Source organism: Medicago sativa, chromosome 3 (assembly GCF_051527215.1).
Source record: "Medicago sativa cultivar Bolivia chromosome 3, Bolivia_mono, whole genome shotgun sequence".
Lineage (NCBI taxonomy): Eukaryota > Viridiplantae > Streptophyta > Magnoliopsida > Fabales > Fabaceae > Medicago > Medicago sativa.
The window spans coordinates 63,368,040-63,386,277 of record NC_140751.1 but is presented as its reverse complement, the minus strand read 5'-3'; the positions used below and the strand labels follow the sequence as shown (position 1 = coordinate 63,386,277).

Genomic DNA, 18,238 nt, shown 5'->3' with positions numbered 1-18,238 from the left:
TGAAATATAACGAGTGTCGAGGTGCGATCTATTTTGTGCTGGAACTGCAATGCAGACAATAATGTGCAGCTATGACTGTTTGCATATGGAATATGGAACTATGCATTCAATTTTTTTCTTGTGTTTTGCTGTTTCACTTCTGTATTTCATGATGTCTTTTTGAAACCAATCTTTTTATCCATAGCCATGTAGCCTAGTGATACAAATTCTGGTTTGATCCTTCATGTTTCAATGATCACACTTTTCTCCAATTTATCTAATGGCTATACTAGATCTTCAAACTTTATGATGTAGGTCACTTTACCTCTCAAGAAAAGAGAATGTAATTTTCAGATTATGGTTACTGTGTAATCGACATCCTTTTGTAGAGAACATTATAGAATATGCTGAAAAATGGTTAAATTTTCATGGCAATAGATATTAAATTCAGCATGAAATCTTATTTAGTTATGCATGCTTTTAATTCAGCATGAAATTTTCATTTAAAAATGAATAAGATTGATGAAATGTAAGATTTTCCCTATCAACGCTCACCAACTAAGCAATTTAACTCAAGTTGTTAAATTCACTAAGGAATTAATGATTTTGTCACTAAGGAATTAGGGCAAGAATAAATTAGAGAATTCGGTAATGATTCGATAAGTCAATCCAATAGTCATATTTAAGTTGTTAACTCAAGGTAGTCATCTAGTAAAACTCATCTCTGACAATTTTACTATTATAATTTGAAACCAATTTCACTTTGCTTAATTTTCATTATTGCTATCAAACAAATTCATAACCTTTTTGCTGGATTAAGTTATAAATATTATTCGACAGTATAACGCGATCCTCGAGTTTGACACTCGATCTTTACGTTTTAATTTTACTACTTGCACGATTACGTACACTTGCGAAAATCGGCATCAATATACGTATAGAAAATAACTGCAGAATCTAAACCGCTAAAATCTGCATGTCTTCGTCGAACACTGCATGCCTTCCACGTGTTTGGATACTTGAAACTCGCCTTTTTATTCAGTTTCTACCTTTCTGTCGAAGCCTTCCAATGCATGTCGAAATATGACTTTTATAGAAAACTCCCATTATCTGTCGAACTCAACAACTCCAATCATGAACTTAGAGAATTTTGCAGCTTTAAACATTCTTTTACCTGTCAAATGATACCAGATAAAATTAGTCTAACAAATACATCATTAGTTGAATGAACCTTAAAAGTTAAATTTGCTTATAATTGGAAACAAAGTTAGTATATTTTTTAGACAGGTACCCACACCCGTCCCACCTACCCACACACATACATACTTAGATAGTCTTTTGCTTCACCAAAACATACATATACTCTTTAAAATTGTGTAAAAATTGAAAATAAATAATTAAATTGATTGATATGTTTCAGTTTAAAAGATTAAATTTCTATTATGAAATTTTTGGGAACTAAGTTAACTTATCCTTACAATCTTTAATTTTTTTAAATGGTCAAAGTATGTTAATTATTAATTAATTAGTTAGTTTATGCGAGGTGAGAATTAAGCAAGCAACCACCTTATCACTTCACGTTTTATCTCTTGTATAAAACCATTAAGTTGGATAACTCAATTGATTTAAGGGGTAAGAAGTTAAAGGTTTTGATTTCAAATCCAGACAAAGAAGAAAAATTAACATAACATGTAATTTCTAACATTTGTCATTAAAAAGAGACCAATCCATCAAATCAACTTTATATTCCTTATACTTTGGGATGTTTTTAGTTTCCTATGATTTCTTTCACATGAGGATAATCTTATTTGGGACTCATCAACATTAAAATAACAACTAAAATATTATTAAGTCGAAGTTCAAGTATAAAGTAATCATTTGAGTATTATATAAAAAGTGGTCAACTTTTTAAATTGACCTATAGTATACACTAACTCTAAAAATTGTCTTCAAAAGAAAACACAGATTCTATCCTTATAATTTGAGATTCTTTCTATTTTTGACATCTTATTTTCTCTATAGACATAAAGTTCAAAAAAGTGACATAGAGGTTGAATTATTTCACGATTTCATGTAGTCATGTGTAGGACGTTAAAATATGAATTTTCTCGTAAAATTAATTTTTTTTCGACAAAGAACAGATTAATTATAAATTTTTTAAGCATAAAAACTAAAAAAAAAAAACAAAACAAGGAAAATATCGATCTAGAAATTGAATTTTTAGTTGGTTTTTTTCCAGACACATCTATAAGAATTCACATAGAGGACCATTAAAGTTTCATAGAATTCCGACTATTCCTCAATTTATTATGATTTTTCTACCAAAATATGCAAAATTGCAATTTTGTTCCAAGTAAGCACGCACTCACGGGTCAAATTTTGTATCCTAACTTTGTTGGAATGGTTAGAACATCATAAGAATCTTCATCAATAAACTTTATAGTTTTTAAACGAGGGACAAATTAATTATAAATTGTTTAATAATTTCAATCATAATTATGGGGAATGCAAATTCATAATTGATTCGTCCCTCATTTAAAAATTTGAAATTTTAGTGGTGGTGGTTATCATGATGTTATAAACATGCTAGAAAAATTACTCCCTCCGGTCACTATTATATAAGCAAAAGTTCACTTTTTAGATTCATTCCATAGTTGATGTATGTGGTCTATATATAGACCACATACATTATTTATTGAATGAACCTAAAAAGTCAAGTTTTGCTTATAATACTGACCGGAGGGAGTAAGTAAATAAATTTGACCCGCGAGTATATGCTAACTTGGAGCAAAATTATAATTTTGCACGCTTTGGTTGAAAAATCAAAATAAATTGAGTTAAAGTTGGAATGCTACGAAACTTTGCAGATCCTCTCTATGTATTTTTATAGAGTTTTTTGAATAAATCCAACTCAAAATTCAGTTTTTAGATCGAGATTTTCATTGTTTTGTTTCTTTAGTGTTTGACACTTTAAAAAAATTCATAATTAATCGGTTCATTGTAAGAAAATTCTAATTTTATGTTTCTTTTTAGAGAAATTTTTTATGTTGAAATCTATATTTTGAAGTCCTAAACATGCATGCAAAAAATAATGAAAAAAAATTCAACCTCTATCACTTTTCTGGACTTTATGTTTATAGGAAAAAATACGAGGTCAAAGTAGTAAGAATCTATAAGACTTCGTGTATATTAAATGTTTGAAATAAGGAGAATGCTAAACAGTGTCATTAGGACATTGGTTAAGCAACCAAAACAAATAACTTTTTTTTTTAATAAAAAAAATGTGATTATTACTTAATCAATAGTCAAAATTTATATTTTCAAGACAAATTTTCCATATATAGTTTTGTTAACTATTGCCCACTGTTTAGCAATACCCTTTAAATATTGTCCACTGGTTAGCAATACCCTTTAAATAATTAACCTAATAAAAATGGTAATTATTTTAGAAAAAAATTAGTAACTTTTGGGTCAAAAAAGCCCACTAAAGCAGATTGTTTCCGAGTAAAAAAAACACACAACTTCAAAATGTTTGCTGCAGTTTAGAATCGGCAGTTGGCTAGGGTTCCACTCAACTTGGAACGGCGACTAGTGCTCAATGGAACAAGAAATGGTATCAGCAGCCATCCTCCCAGACGAACTTATCGTGGAAATCATCTCCTGGTTCCCCGTGAAACATCTCATGCAATTCAGGTGCGTTAGCAAGTCTTACAAAACTCTCATCTCCGATCCTTATTTCGTTCAAATGCATCTCGAGAAATCTGCACGAAACCTGCGTCTCACATTAATGTGGCAAGACGACCCCATATGTAAGGATTGCAGAACTATGCTTTTACCTGTTTCTCGTTTACTCCAAAACAAGGCCACCACCTTTCCTAGCGGTACACACTACAAATGGCAGATTATTGGTTCATGCAATGGACTGATATGCTTGATTGATATTCAGTCCCCTGATTATTTTTATTATCTCTATTTTTGGAACCCAGCCACTCGAACGAAATCCAGAAAAATTTTAATCACTTTGTCTCGTAATTTTAAGTTCTCTTTTGGTTATGATACTTTGAGTAAAACTTATAAGGTAATAGCGTTCATAGTGGAGAGTGTTAATGTAACAAGTGTGGTGAAAGTTCTCAGCTTGGGGGATGATTCATGGAGAAACATTCAATGTTTCCCCGTGCTTCCACTTTATTGGTTTGATCATGATAAGAACCAAGGCGTTTACTTGAGTGGTACTATTAACTGGTTGGCCCTTCGCAATTACTTCTATTCTGATTATGAATTTGATAATGTTAGTAAGATTACTATTGAGCAATATGTGATTGTTTCGCTTGATCTCTCCACTGAGTCATACACTCAGTTGTTGCTACCTCGGGGTTTTGATGAGGTGCCACGTGTTCAGCCAACAATTGTGGTTTTGACGGACTCCCTTTGTTTTGGTCATGATTTCAAGGGAAGCCATTTTGTTATATGGAAAATGAAGGATTTTGGAGTTCAAGAGTCTTGGATTCAGTTATTAAAAATTAGTTATCAGAATATTTGTTCAAGCCAATATTTATTGGAATTTGAAACGATGGAGTTCTTGCCATTGTACCTTTCCAAAAAATGTGAGACATTGATATTAGCAAATGATAAAACCGACACAGCATTTATCTATAAATGCAGAGACAACAGAGGCGAGCCAATTCAAATTACTAATAGAGTATGGTGGTTGTGGGCTAAGGATTTCGTTGAAAGTTTGGTTTCAATTAGTTGAAAGTGAGTTTCTCTTTCTCATATTACTTGATAGAATTTATGCTACTTGTTTACAGCCTTGTCAGTTTATAATACTAGAAATAGATTGTGTGAATATTTTGTGGGATTGCTTAACCGATTCAGTTGTTTGAAATCAAATATTTCCCCAAATTTTTCGCATTTTCTTTCTTCAATTTCGTTTTGATTTCATTGTTGTTACTGAACCTGTAAGTAGTATTCGATTTATTTTCTTCAATTTTTGTGTGAATTCGATGCTTTAGTCGTTTTGGTTCATGTGTAAACTCTGTTGAGATTTTTTTTTGTCAAGTTCTTTTCATCATGTGCTCATCAATTGTTATCATAGATTTCCTGAATCGTGAATGTCTGATGTGAAATTCGCACACGATTTGTCCTCTTTCAAATTAACCTATTTTTCTAACTGGTGCTTGAGGTTTTACTTCAAGATATATTTGCTTACTTCAAATTTATTTTTCAGCCTGATATTAGGGGATTCCAAAAAAACCTTCTCAACTAGAGGATTCAAATTATCATCCTTTAGAATTAACTAGAGGATTCAAATATTTGGTTACTGTTTGCCTTGATTTTTCATTATTTAACTGTGCGCGTCTTGTAGGATTTTGGCGAGTAACGCGAAGCCTGTATTGATGTTCTGCGGCACGTGAAATCTCAATGAGTTGCAAGATGAGAATGAATTTCGCTTGTACCTGCAGTATGTGCCTAGAGGTTTTGATTATTCAGTATGAATCTGGTGTTCTTATTGCTAATGTTACTGCTCTAATTTAGTTACATACATTTGTTTTGCTGTGGTATCTCATCAAAGTATGGAACATTTGTTTTGCATTGCTTTGTGATGATTTGGTTTGTATCGCGAGTTTATGATATAGGCCACTTTACCTCTCAAGAAAAGAAAATGTAATTTTCAGATTATGGTTACTGAAGATTAAATTGTTGTTATGCAAATTTTGGGAACTAAATTAACTTATCCTTGCAATCTTTATTTTTCTACGATCTTCATTTTTGGAATTAATTAGTTAGTTTATGCGAAGGGAGAATCAAACATGAAACTACCTTATCATTATTTAACTCTCTCACCAAACCACCAAGTCAAGGGGGGTTTGGATAGTTCAACTTGCTTGAGTTAAGTGAGAAGGAATTGTAGGTTCTTATTCAAGCTCGAATGAAGGAGAAAAACTAACATAACAACTAATTGCAGACTTTTTCCATTCAAAATAAAGAAGAAAAGTCAAGGGGGGTTTGGATAGTTCAACTTGCTTGAGTTAAGTGAGAAGGAATTGTAGGTCCTTATTCAAGCTCGAATGAAGGAGAAAAACTAACATAACAAAACAACTAATTGCAGACTTTTTCCATTCAAAATAAAGAAGAAAAAAATAAAGTCAACCTTATACCCCCTTATACCTACAATCTTAAGACGATTAGGTAGCATTTCACCAATTGAGGAATGTTGGCAACGCTTTCTTTTGAATTATCTTTAATACTTATTCTTTTATTGTTTAAATCGATGTGAGTCTACACTTTGAAATGAAACCCATATACATTGATTTCATTCAATAAGAGAGTAAGTATTATATACAGTATTTCTAGCATTCCTCTAATCTTAATAACTAAAATGTTTTTAGTTTCTTATGATTTCTTTCACGTCATGGTAATATTATTTGTGACTCATCCGCATTAAAATAACTACTAAAATATTTAGGCTTAATAACAGTTTTGTCCCCTTATGTTTCAAGAAGTTGCGATTTTGACCCCCTAACTAAAATAATTCGATTTTGGCCCCTATGTTTTGCCCCCTTTCCACTTTTGGCCCCCTAGGCCAATTTTGACCAAGTCAATGCTGACGTGGCGTCACATGTGTAATTTTTTTATTTTTTATTTATATTTTTTAAATTAAAAAAGTTTAAAAAAAAGTATTTTTTTATTTTTTAATTAAAAAATAAAAAAATTACACACGTGGCGCCACGTCAGCATTGACTTGGTCAAAATTTGCCTAGGGGGCCAAAAGTCCAAAGGGGGCAAAACATAAGGGGCCAAAATCAAATCATTTTAGTTAGGGGGCCAAAATCGCAACTTCTTGAAACATAGGAGGCCAAAACTGCTATTAAGCCAAATATTTATATACAAAACTAAGGTGCAATTTGTAATATCCCGCTTAATAAGTAGAGACGTATTATCTTTCGACGATGTTTTGTGCGCGAGTTTAATATAAGGGCACTTTAGACTTTTGACCCCAAAATCTTCATTATTCCCTCAAGTTTCTCTCTCTAGGTTTTTGTAAACATTCTTGCTCTCTTCCATCGATCCATTTCTTCACTCTTTTGCCCAATCTTTCTTCAAGCTTTCTAAGCAAGAGATCAAGCAAACTTTGGGTACATAGGAACAAGCATCTTCATCTTGTTTTCTTTCACAATCAAGAGTAGTGATTCTAGAGTTTTGGTGTAGGAAGGCTTGTAATCAACTTCAACACTTCAAAGTGAGTTCTTAGTTAGTATTCCTTTCCCTTGGGTTGTGTTATGGTAGCAATAATCTTTTTGAGGCAATAGTTTGAACATGTATATTTTTGTCATGCTTGAGATTCAAGAATATATTGGTAGTTGATGAAATATGTGTGCTATGTTTTGAAATATATATGTTTGCCATGCTTTCTGGTCATTTAGGGTTGTAAACAGGTTCTTGAATGAGGGTTTGCCATGCAATTTCAGAAATTCTGCAGATTGGACTCAAGAAAGTCGCTAATGGCGAAATTTTCACGCCATTAGCGAAATTTTCCCAGCACTAACAGAAGCTTGCGCTATTAGCGAATTTAGCAGAGGTGCCATGACCAATTTCGCTGATAGCGAAACTCTCTGGAGTCTCAGGGACGTTTCGCTATTAGCAACTCTTGCACCGGTATTCGCTAACGCCACTTCGATTCTTTACTTTTAGCATCATTCAAACACTTGAGTTCAACACTAAATCTCTTTAAAAACAATAGAAAATCCTCTTCACTTGAACAAACAATCATATAACTCTAGATTTCTTAAATTGGAAAGGTATGGAAATGTATGAGAAATGCATAGTTTCATATATCAATATAAAACCCTAAGAGTGAATATTTCCTCATATGTACACGGGATAGACATGAACTAGCAAGGGAATAATATAGAGCCTTGGCCTAGTATGCCGAGATATAGAATAGTACGCATGAAATCTTAATCATGCTAAGACGTGAACGAATAGAAATCATATTCAAGAAGTTTTGAACACATTTAATTATTCTTATGTATGTAATAGGATGTTTGTTATGTATAAGTTTAGAAAGCAAGTAAAAAAAGTTTTGTCGATGACGAGTTAGGTTTTACTTAATCGTCCGACTCAGAGACGTGTCATGATTATGATATATGTATCTCGATGCGTAGAGCGTATCTTGACATAGCGGCCTTAGACTTTCCCCTTGACCGCCATGACACGTATAGATAAGCAAGACCTTTGATAAAATTAAAGAAACTATGACGGATCTAGTATGCACAAACGTCTAGTCAAACAAGACCACACACGTATAATCAACCGGCAGGTTGTATCTTAGACACGTGATAACCGTAGGCTTTTCCCTGAGGTTATCAGTAGCCTAGGGTTAGAAAGAACTCACTGAGGCATTATGTCTCATCCCTCTCATTATTTGTTCAGGTTCACAGGTTACTCGAGGAAAAGGTAAGGAAAAAGCTTTGGATTGACCGTGTGATCGTGGGAACATAATTGGAGTTGGACTTATGGATGCATATGTTTAATTATAAGATGTGTTGTTTTGGCTTATTGTAACCACGTTTCTTTTGGATACCTTGTGAACTCTATGTAACATAAGACTTTGGATGTTTTGTATCTGAATTCTCGACTTGATGTCGTTCCAGTATTGTAAAATTAATGTATCCAATATCAGTTATAGCACACTTTTGAATATTCTAGACACTTTCAAAATGGGCGTTACACAATTCCTTAAGGTCTTCACATAAAATACACATAACTACCGATGATTTCTCAAATCCACAATATTTATTCGGTGGAAGTTCAACCTATATAGTAATTTTATTAGTACAAAGTTAAAATATATATTAATTATTTGAGTATTATATAAAAAATAGTAAGTATTTTAGTAAAAAAATAAAAGAGTAAATTGCACTCATTTCCTTTGAGAGATGCTTAAATTACACTAACTATACTGGCGGAAGTACAATAAGATAATCTAGGATTTAGACTGTTTATAAGATATCTTGAGAATGATCTCAAGTGGGGTATTTATAGCCCTTTGCAGGATTATTTTAGTGTAAATTAAGCCTTAAGCAAGCTGGGCTTGAGGACTTTTTACCAATTTCTAGATGCTTCTAGAAGCTGGTTAAGGCGACGCCTTTAGAACAGCGCGCCTAGTCCTCAGGAGCCCTTCTGGAGGGCGCCTGAGCCTTTCTAGAAGGCTTTTAGGCCTTTAGAAATATATTGACGGTCCACAACCTCCCAAGCACGAGCTTTGGAGGCAAGGCGAAGTGATGAATCTATGAGTTTTGATTTTGTTGTTTAAGCCATTTGTGTTTTCAGATGCCCGTTTAGGGGTGATGTTTCTTGTGAGGAACACGCCTAGACTTCTAGGAGTTTGTTCAAGGGCGCCGGAGCCCCTTTGAGGGGTCATTCAAGCCTGTAGGTGTACATTGATGGTTCACATCCCCCCAAGCACAAGCTTCGGGAACAGGGCGAAGTGGTGAATTCTTTTCCCTTTTGTTCGCCTCTGGCGAGATCGGCTTTGTCGTAAAGATTTTCATGGCAAGATGTTTCTTGCATATTTATTTTATAATTCCATGGTTTGTGACTTTCCTTATATTTGTTTTTCTTTATTCTTTTATGCTAGCCTTTCCTTGTTGATAACTTGTTCTCGCCTAAATGATTTCTTATTTGTTGGGTGTTTGAGCGAAACCCTTTTTGGGCTTTAGCATTTTTCTTTTGTTCTAATTTTTGGACTTGTGATGCTGCTTATGATGTTTAAATGTTGGTTCGGTGATGATATGTCGCTGCCAGAACCCCTTTGAGGTTTGGCGGGTTCGTCAGAGCCCCCTTTGAGGGTTGATGTGGCTTCCAGAGCCCCCTTTGAGGGTTGGTATAGTTTCCAGAGCCCCCTATGAGGATTGGTTTAGATTCTAGATCCCCCTATGAGGGTTGGTTTTAGATTCCAGACCCCCCTCTGAGGGTTGATTTAGATTCCAGAGCCCTATCTGAGGGTTGGTTTAGATTTCAAACCCCCATTTGAGGGTTGGTTTTAGATTCCAGAGCCCCCTCTGAGAGTTGATTCTTATTATTTAGGAATTTCAACCATGTTGATTCTTCTATCGTGGGATGTCTTGGATATTTAGGAACTTCAACCTTATTATTTATGAATTTCAACCGTTGATCGCCTATGCGAGGTCTTTACGTAGTCGCCCTTTTTATCTATTCATCAGCAAATTGCAAAAGAGGTTTTTAGTGAGTAAGGTGCCTCGTTAAAAACTGCCCTAACAGGAAAGAGAACACTAGCCCCCCCTAATGAAATAAGAATAATAATGAAATGACAATCGAAATAATGATAATAATGTACTGCTGGGTTGCCTCTCTGCTTAGAGGTGAGTTTTTTGCGCATTATTTGTTTTTCTTATTGTTTTTGGGAAACCTACAAAACAAAACTCAAAATTCGAGAGAGGTTAGGACAACTCTGTGTTTCATCTTCATATTGTTAATGGTGGGACAATTGCTTCCTTATGCGCTCTTTTTCTAGAGTTTATTTCTGGGGTGTTGTTTGACGAGTTCTCTCCTTTTGTTAATCTCGCCCTTGGCGGGCTTGTTTGCATCCCAAACATATTTCTTTGAAATATAACAAAACTTGCAGGAATCCCAATTGGTAATAATGTAATCTCAAATATAGTCCATCAATATCACTCAAAACTAACTACTTTCTTCCTACTAATTTGGAGCCAACTCTCCAATTCAGATATTTTATGTATTTCCCCTTTAACTTGAAACAACTCTTCCATTAGATAGGAACACCCTCTGTAAATACTTCCACACTTTCCAAAGTAAATAAATAAAGGAGTCTTAATCATACTCAATCATATTCACTGGGAACTATCTACTCTTTGTCTTACTCCTATTAGCTCGCCTATATTTTCTACTCCTCTTCCTCTCCTCTACATTATCCTACTAAATTTGGAATAAATATCTTATTCAATTTTACTCTTTTCGGTTCTCCTACTAACTCGGGACTATCTCGCCTATTGACTTAACATCCTCCTATTAAATTCGAACTAACTCGCTCACTCCATTATTCTCTATGCCTTTACTTCCTCCTATGAAGTTGGAACTAAATTTGCTGCTCAATTTTATTCTTCTACATGGGTATGGCGCTATTAATCTATTATTTATGTTTTTACTATGCAGTTAGTTCAGTTCGCAAAGTAAATGATACATGAAAGGGGTTTTCAGGAAAGAGAGGTGGGTCACTCGGACCTATTAAATACCAAAGCTTTCCTTGCCAGAATCCCTCATATGCGACCTTTTAACAATACTACACTCTACTTCTGCCACGGGGTACCTAGAGTAATCTTTCTTCTATTAACTTGGTACTACCTCTTGTGTTCTACTCATCTTTCTTTTTCTATCAAATTGTAACTAGCTCGCACAACGGGAATTATTAGCAAGTGAAACAAATTAAGCTAAAGCTAATTGTCCATAAGACTGATTATCCACAAATTATGTATATGCACCAAAAAACAATTGCATAATAAACAATATCGATAAGAAACTTTCATCGATTTATTCTTTTTTACATATATTCAGATTTGGTCCGAAAATATATTGAACAAAAATTTATTTCAAACCAAAAAGTGTAGATATATTGAGCATAAAATTTTCTTTAAATAAAAAAGTGTAAATATATCGTCTCAAAATATATTGAGCAAAAACTTTTCTTCAAATCAAAAAGTGTAAATATATTATCTCTAAATATTTTGAACAAAAAAACAAAAAAATTTCTTCAAATCAAAAAGTGGAAATATAGCATCTCAAAATATATTGAGCAAAAAATTTTCTTCAAATCAAAAAGTGTGAATATATTGTGTCAAAAAATTTTCTTCAAATCAAAAAGTGGAAATATATCGTCTCAAAATATATTGAGCAAAAAATTTTCTTCAAATCAAATAAAAAAGTATAAATATTTTGAACAAAAAATTTTCTTCAAATCAAAAAGTGGAAATATATTGAGCAAAAAATTTTCTTCAAATAAAAAATTGTAAATATATTGTCTCAAAATATTTTCAACAAAAATTTTCTTCAAATCAAAAAGTGAAAATATATCGTCTCAAAATATATTGACCAAAAAATTTTCTTCAAATCAAAAAGTGCAAATATATTGTCTCAAAAAATTTTCTTCAAATAAAAAAGTGTAAATATATGGTCTCAAAATATTAAAATGTAGTACATAAATAATTCATTGAGGATAGGGTTGTAGTTTAAGTATCTCTTAGCGGAGGGGAGTAAAATTTATTTTATGTTTTTATTTTCAAGGGAGAGGAGTGTATATTAAAACATAAGAGGGGAGAAGGGTGTATTTCAAGTTTCTAGGAGAGACGGGAGTGTAATACACTTAAAATAAAATTAGTAACTTTTTGGGTCAAAAAGCGTATTAGCACAACTACTAAAGTAGATTGCTTCTCAGTCAAAAAACATACAACGTCGAAATGTTTGCTTCCGTTTGGAATTGGTGTTTGGCTAGGGTTTCAGTCAACTGAACTGCTGCGGCCATCGCTCAATGGATAAAGAAGCTTTTGTGCCGGCGGATATTGTGTCGGCGACGTTCCTCCCTTATGAAGTCAAAAAACACTGCTCAATGGCATCAGCAGCCTTCCTTCCCACTGAACTGATCATGGAAATCATCTCCTGGCTCCCCGTGAAATATCTCATACAATTTATGTGTGTCAGCAAGTTCTACAAAACTCTCGTCTCCAATCCTTATTTCATTCAAATGCATCTCGAGAAATCTGCACAAAACAACCCATGTCTCGCATTAATGTGGCAAGACATCTCATGCATGAGGATTGTAGAATCATAACTTTATCGGTTTCTCGTTTACTCCACAAAAAGTATACCACACCCTTTCATAGCGGTAGCGGTACATTCTACCAATGGTGCGTTATTGGTTCATGTAATGGATTGCTATGCTTGGTTGATATTCAAAGCCCTCATTATTATCATTATCTCTATTTTTGGAACCCAGCCACGAGAACGGAATCTAGAAAAATTTCAATCACTTTGTTTAGAAACTTTAAGTTCTCTTTTGGTTATGATAATTTGAGTAAAACTTATAAGGTGTTAGCTTTCAGCGTGGCGCATGTTAATGCAACAAGTGTGGTTAAAGTTCTCAACTTGGGTGATTATTCATGGAAAAACATTCAATGTTTTCCCGTGCTTCCACTTTATTGGTTTAATCGTGATAAGAACCATGGTGTTTATTTGAGTGGTACTATTAACTGGTTAGCCCTTCGCAATTACTTCTATTCGGATTATGAATTTGATAATGTTAGTAAGATTACTGTTGAGCAATATGTGATTGTTTCGCTTGATCTCTCTACTGAGTCATACACTCAGTTGTTGCTACCTCGGGGTTTTGATGAGGTGCCACGTGTTCAGCCAACAATTGTGGTTTTGATGGGCTGTCTTTGTTTTGGTCATGATTTCAAGGGAAGCCATTTTGTTATATGGAAAATGAAGGATTTTGGAGTTCAAGAGTCTTGGATTCAGTTATTAAAAATTAATTATCAGAATATCTATTCAAGCCAATATTTACTAACATTTGAAACGATGGAGTTCTTGCCATTGTACCTTTCTAAGAATGGTGATACATTGATATTAACAAATGATAAAAACGACACAGCGTTTATTTATAAATGCAGAATAAATAGAGGCGAGCCAATTCAAATTACTAATAAAGTACGCTGGTTGTGGGCCAAGGATTACGTTGAAAGTTTGGTTTTAACTAGTTGAAAGTGAGTTTCTCTTTCTCATATTACTTTGTTAGAATTTATGTTACTTCATATATGTTGCTTACTTGATTTAAAATCCTTGTTAGTTTATTTTATAATAATAGATTGTGTGAATTTTTTGTGGGATGACCTAACCGATTCAGTTGTTTCGACCATTGTTGAAGGTTAGGCTCTGATGAATTGGATAAATTTGTCTTGATTTTTATGCTTATTATAATTTAGATGCTGATTTTTTTAAAGGTAATTTGCCAGAAGACTAAACTCCTAAACGAAAATTCATTCTCTCTCAAAAACTAAATTTTATCTAAAGTTAGAAGCACCAATAGGAAGGCAATTGTTAGGACCCAGTATATGAAAGAAAATCTTCTTTGGTTTGTGTTTCAAGGTTTAAATTTAGGCAGAAGACTTAGGTAGGCTTAGTTGAAGAAGAGCAAGATTTGGACTGGGAAGATACAAAAAAATCCAGAATCCAATGACATGCTTTACTGTTAATGCATATGAAGGTTTCCTATAAAGATTTATTTGTTCAAACTAGCCCGCCGAAATTGAGTTTAGCATAACCTTTTTATTTTTATTTTTAAAGAAGTCAAACTAGCTCGCCAAAATTGTATCAGACCTTTTCTTGATTTCTATTGCAGTTAAAGATCGGCCCTCTTCTCAATTTTCTATTTAAATATTCATAGTACGTTGATTTGTGTTTCCCCTCGTCTTCACTTAAAACTCAGATTCCATATATCTTGCCAACTAATAATTTATTAGGAGGAAAAACAGCTTTCAAACTAACCTATTTTTCTAACTGGTGCTTGAGGTTTTACTTCAGGATATCCTTGCTTACTTCAAATTGATTTTTCAACCTGATATTAGGGGATTCCGAAGAAAACTTCTCAAGTTGAGGATTCAAATTATCATCCTTTAGCATTAACACCGAATTATGATAGTCATCTTTATTCCAATAGACTCATTATTTGTCTTTTTACTCACAAATTTTTGTTGTTATCTTGTTAGTTGGAGGAGTTGAATTCACAATCTTCATCTCGCTCTTAAACTATGGCAAATATTTGGTTCGTGTTTTGCCTTGCTTTTTTCATTATTTAACTGCTCGCTTCTTGTAGGGTTTTGGTGAGGAACGTGAAGGTTATAATGATGTTCTGTGGCACGTGAAATCTCATGAGTCGCAAGATGTATACATTATATCGCTCTTAACGCGAAGGCTAGAATGAATTTTGCTTGTAGCAGGAGTTTGTGCCTAGAGGTTTTTATTATTCAGTATGAATCTGATGTTCTTCTTGCTACTGTTACTACTCTAATTTAGTTACATACATTTGGTTTGTGTATGGAAATTATGCATTCATTTTTTTTTTTCTTGTGCTTTGTTGTTTCACTTATGTATTTCATGATGACTTTTTGAAGCCAACCTTTTTACCCATGGCCATGTTGCCTAGTGATACAAATCCTGATTTGATACTTCATGTTTCAATAGATCTCCAAACTTTACGATGTAGGTCACTGCAGCTCTCAAGAAAAGTGAATGTAAAATTTTAAATTATGGTTGATGCTACTGTGAAATCAACATCCTTTTGTAAGTTGGGATGAAATATTGCTAAATTTTTTTTGGTCATAACTACTTCATATGTTGGTATTTCAATTCAATGATGTTATTTGATATTTTTAACTATTGAAACGTCATATTTCACTTTTTTTTATAAGTAGAAAAATGACGTCAAAAAGAATAGTTTTCAAGTAAGTTGGTATGCTACTTAATTCTTTTGCCAATTGTTCATATATATTATCAAAAAAAAAGGAAAAATTACTTAAAATTTGGGGGGACATAAAACCTGACCCAGTCAATCCATGTGAATCAACCCTAACGGTAATACATAAAAAAAATAACAACATAGTGAATCAACCATTAGCGATAGACGTTTGTGAGTACCAAACGGGTCTATAGTTTGGCGAATGAATCAATCGTTAACACAAAACTGGAGCACATACCATCAACTCCCTGCAACAACAACAAGCATTAACGGCTCTTTCGACTCCACACAGTCCCATTTCAATCTACGAAACCACAGACAATTGAGAGTGGAGAGTAGATTCGACCACCAACACGGTAATTAGCGAAACCACATGCACCAATCGTTTACTGCGATCTACAACAAATTAACAGTCATTTATGGCTCAACAATAGTACCACAACCACCTCCAAAGAAAGCGAACCGGAGACAAACTGTCTTTGAGATATGGTTTATGAACCGACCGCCAATACGGATTAGATTCATGTACCAGCCGCCCCTGTGTTAGATCATAGCAAGCCTTACTAGCTCTTTCGAGCCCAACGATCCTCGCACACACGACGACGACAACGACGACGATTTGAATCAACATCTAAACTACACACTTAATCAAAGCATTTTGAACCTACCACTGCCCCAAGGTTGCGAACCCAAAAGACGGTGACCATAAAACACCCGAGCAGTGTGTTTTTGATAAGAGCAATGCTATATCTCTAGAAAAATAACATCAAGAATTCTTCAAGAATAAAAAATAGCCAATCACAATGCACTATTTGCCACAATTCAAGGAGGTGTGGCTGAAAAATAGGAAGTGGACAAATTAATCATCCAATTAAAATTTGCCAACTGTGTCTTGAAAAATTCTTGAAGCTATTTTTCTTGAGAAGTAGCATTTTCCTTTTGATAAAACCTTGGACCAAAACCCGTATGGGTTTTCAAACCGACGACGAAACAGAGAAGATCCTTGTTCTAAAGGAACCGAAACGAAAGGACAATCCAACCCATAAGGGGTGGATCGGTGATGCGGACTAGAAATCTCGTCGCACCACCACCAGGGAACCACTACATGAGGACGACGAAAGGCTTGGAGTAGTTAGAAAGGGATGCGACAACGGTTGGGTTAGAAGAGAGAGCTCATAGCGTTTTAAATTCAAAGAAGAATTTGAGTTTGAAAGGATAGATACATGAAACCAGCAAGATTCTTCCCATAACAATCAAGATAGATACATGAAACCAGCAAGATTCTTCCCATAACAATCAAATATTTTTTCAAATTTATATGAAATTACAATAGCAATGATAACTATAACAAAATCGTGCGATAGCACAGATATTTACCTAGTTGGAAATGAAAAGAGCAAACACATTTTTATTTGAAAACTCGGTATCCGATCTAATGACCAACTATTTCGAGTGGATCAATCCCACCGCTGATTTGTGAGGACTCCATTTAAAGCCACTTGTACGGACTTACCCACCAAAATTGGCATCAGAGGGAATCGAACTTGAGACCTTGAGAGAAGCAAACTCCAAGATCCCAACTAGACCAACCCGAAATGGGTAGAGCAAACACATTATTGCCTTAAAAACAACATTCTTAGTTTTATTTAATTGAAATGATGTAATACATAATGTATAATATATTCATGTAATTGTATACATGACAAGTCATATCATTTGTTGTTGTTAATCTCTAGATGGTTGATCATTGCCGCCGCGACAACGCTTAATTTTCTCGCAGCCTCTTGTATATGGGTTAGCAGGAATTCGGACAGCATTAAGTTGCTTTCGTCCAAATACCGGATAGGCATCAATTGAGGCCTCCACATCTTGAGTGAATGTTGAGAAAATCAAAAGAACACTAAGAAACACACTCAATATTGCTTTTGACATTGCCATAATTATTCTAGTATGAAATTGAGGGTGTCAAGGCTACATTATATACAAATTTTTTGACCAAATTGATCCAAAATATCTTATATGAGTTAAAGCTTATATATAGAATAAAATTAATAATAGTCAACAATTTTTTTTTCCTTGGCTACTTTGTGGTAGTTTGTGGATTGTCTTATTGTAATTTTTGAATACTTTAAGTTCCTTTGACCCATTATTAAATATAAACAAATATAACATAATAAATGCTAATAACATTACAATCTCAACATTCCTAAAACAAAACAAAAAAACTCTCTCTAAAGCTTAGGGTTATTGACGCTTTAAAAAATTTATAATTAATTTGTCCTTTGTCAAAAAATTCTAATTTTATGTGAAATATCATATATCAACGTCATGAACATGTCCTTTAAAAAAATGTCATAAACATATGGAAAAAAAAACATGAAATTAAATTTTCAACCTCTACGAAACTTTTATGGACTTTATGTCTACCTGAAAAAATATGAAGAACCTCTACGTAACTTTTATGGACTTTTGTTTTATCTGGTTTTTTTTTCTAGAGTTCATGTATATTACAGGGTAAATTTAAATAATTAACCCATATCAATTTCTACAACCATAAAATCGATTTTTGTACCCCAAAAGCAGTTTAAAACTCCCTGAAAAACACAACAATGTCATAAATCATATGCCGATTATTTTAACATCAAAACAATACATAATAATAAACGATGTAGTGTGAAAAACTACTCTATTCGTAACAAATATAAAAGT

General features: G+C 33.6%; 1 protein-coding gene and 1 pseudogene across 1 annotated transcript; both read left to right on the top strand.

The window, feature by feature from the left end:
* The first annotated feature begins 3,577 nt into the window (after positions 1–3,577).
* On the top strand, positions 3,578–4,732 carry LOC146939054 (F-box/kelch-repeat protein At3g23880-like). The gene has a single exon (XM_085757899.1). The coding sequence runs from the start codon at positions 3,578–3,580 to the stop codon at positions 4,730–4,732; it is 1,155 nt and encodes a 384-aa protein (XP_085614025.1).
* Positions 4,733–12,544: 7,812 nt separating this feature from the next.
* Positions 12,545–13,776, top strand: LOC146939053 (F-box/kelch-repeat protein At3g23880-like; annotated as a pseudogene).
* The last annotated feature ends 4,462 nt before the right edge of the window (positions 13,777–18,238 follow it).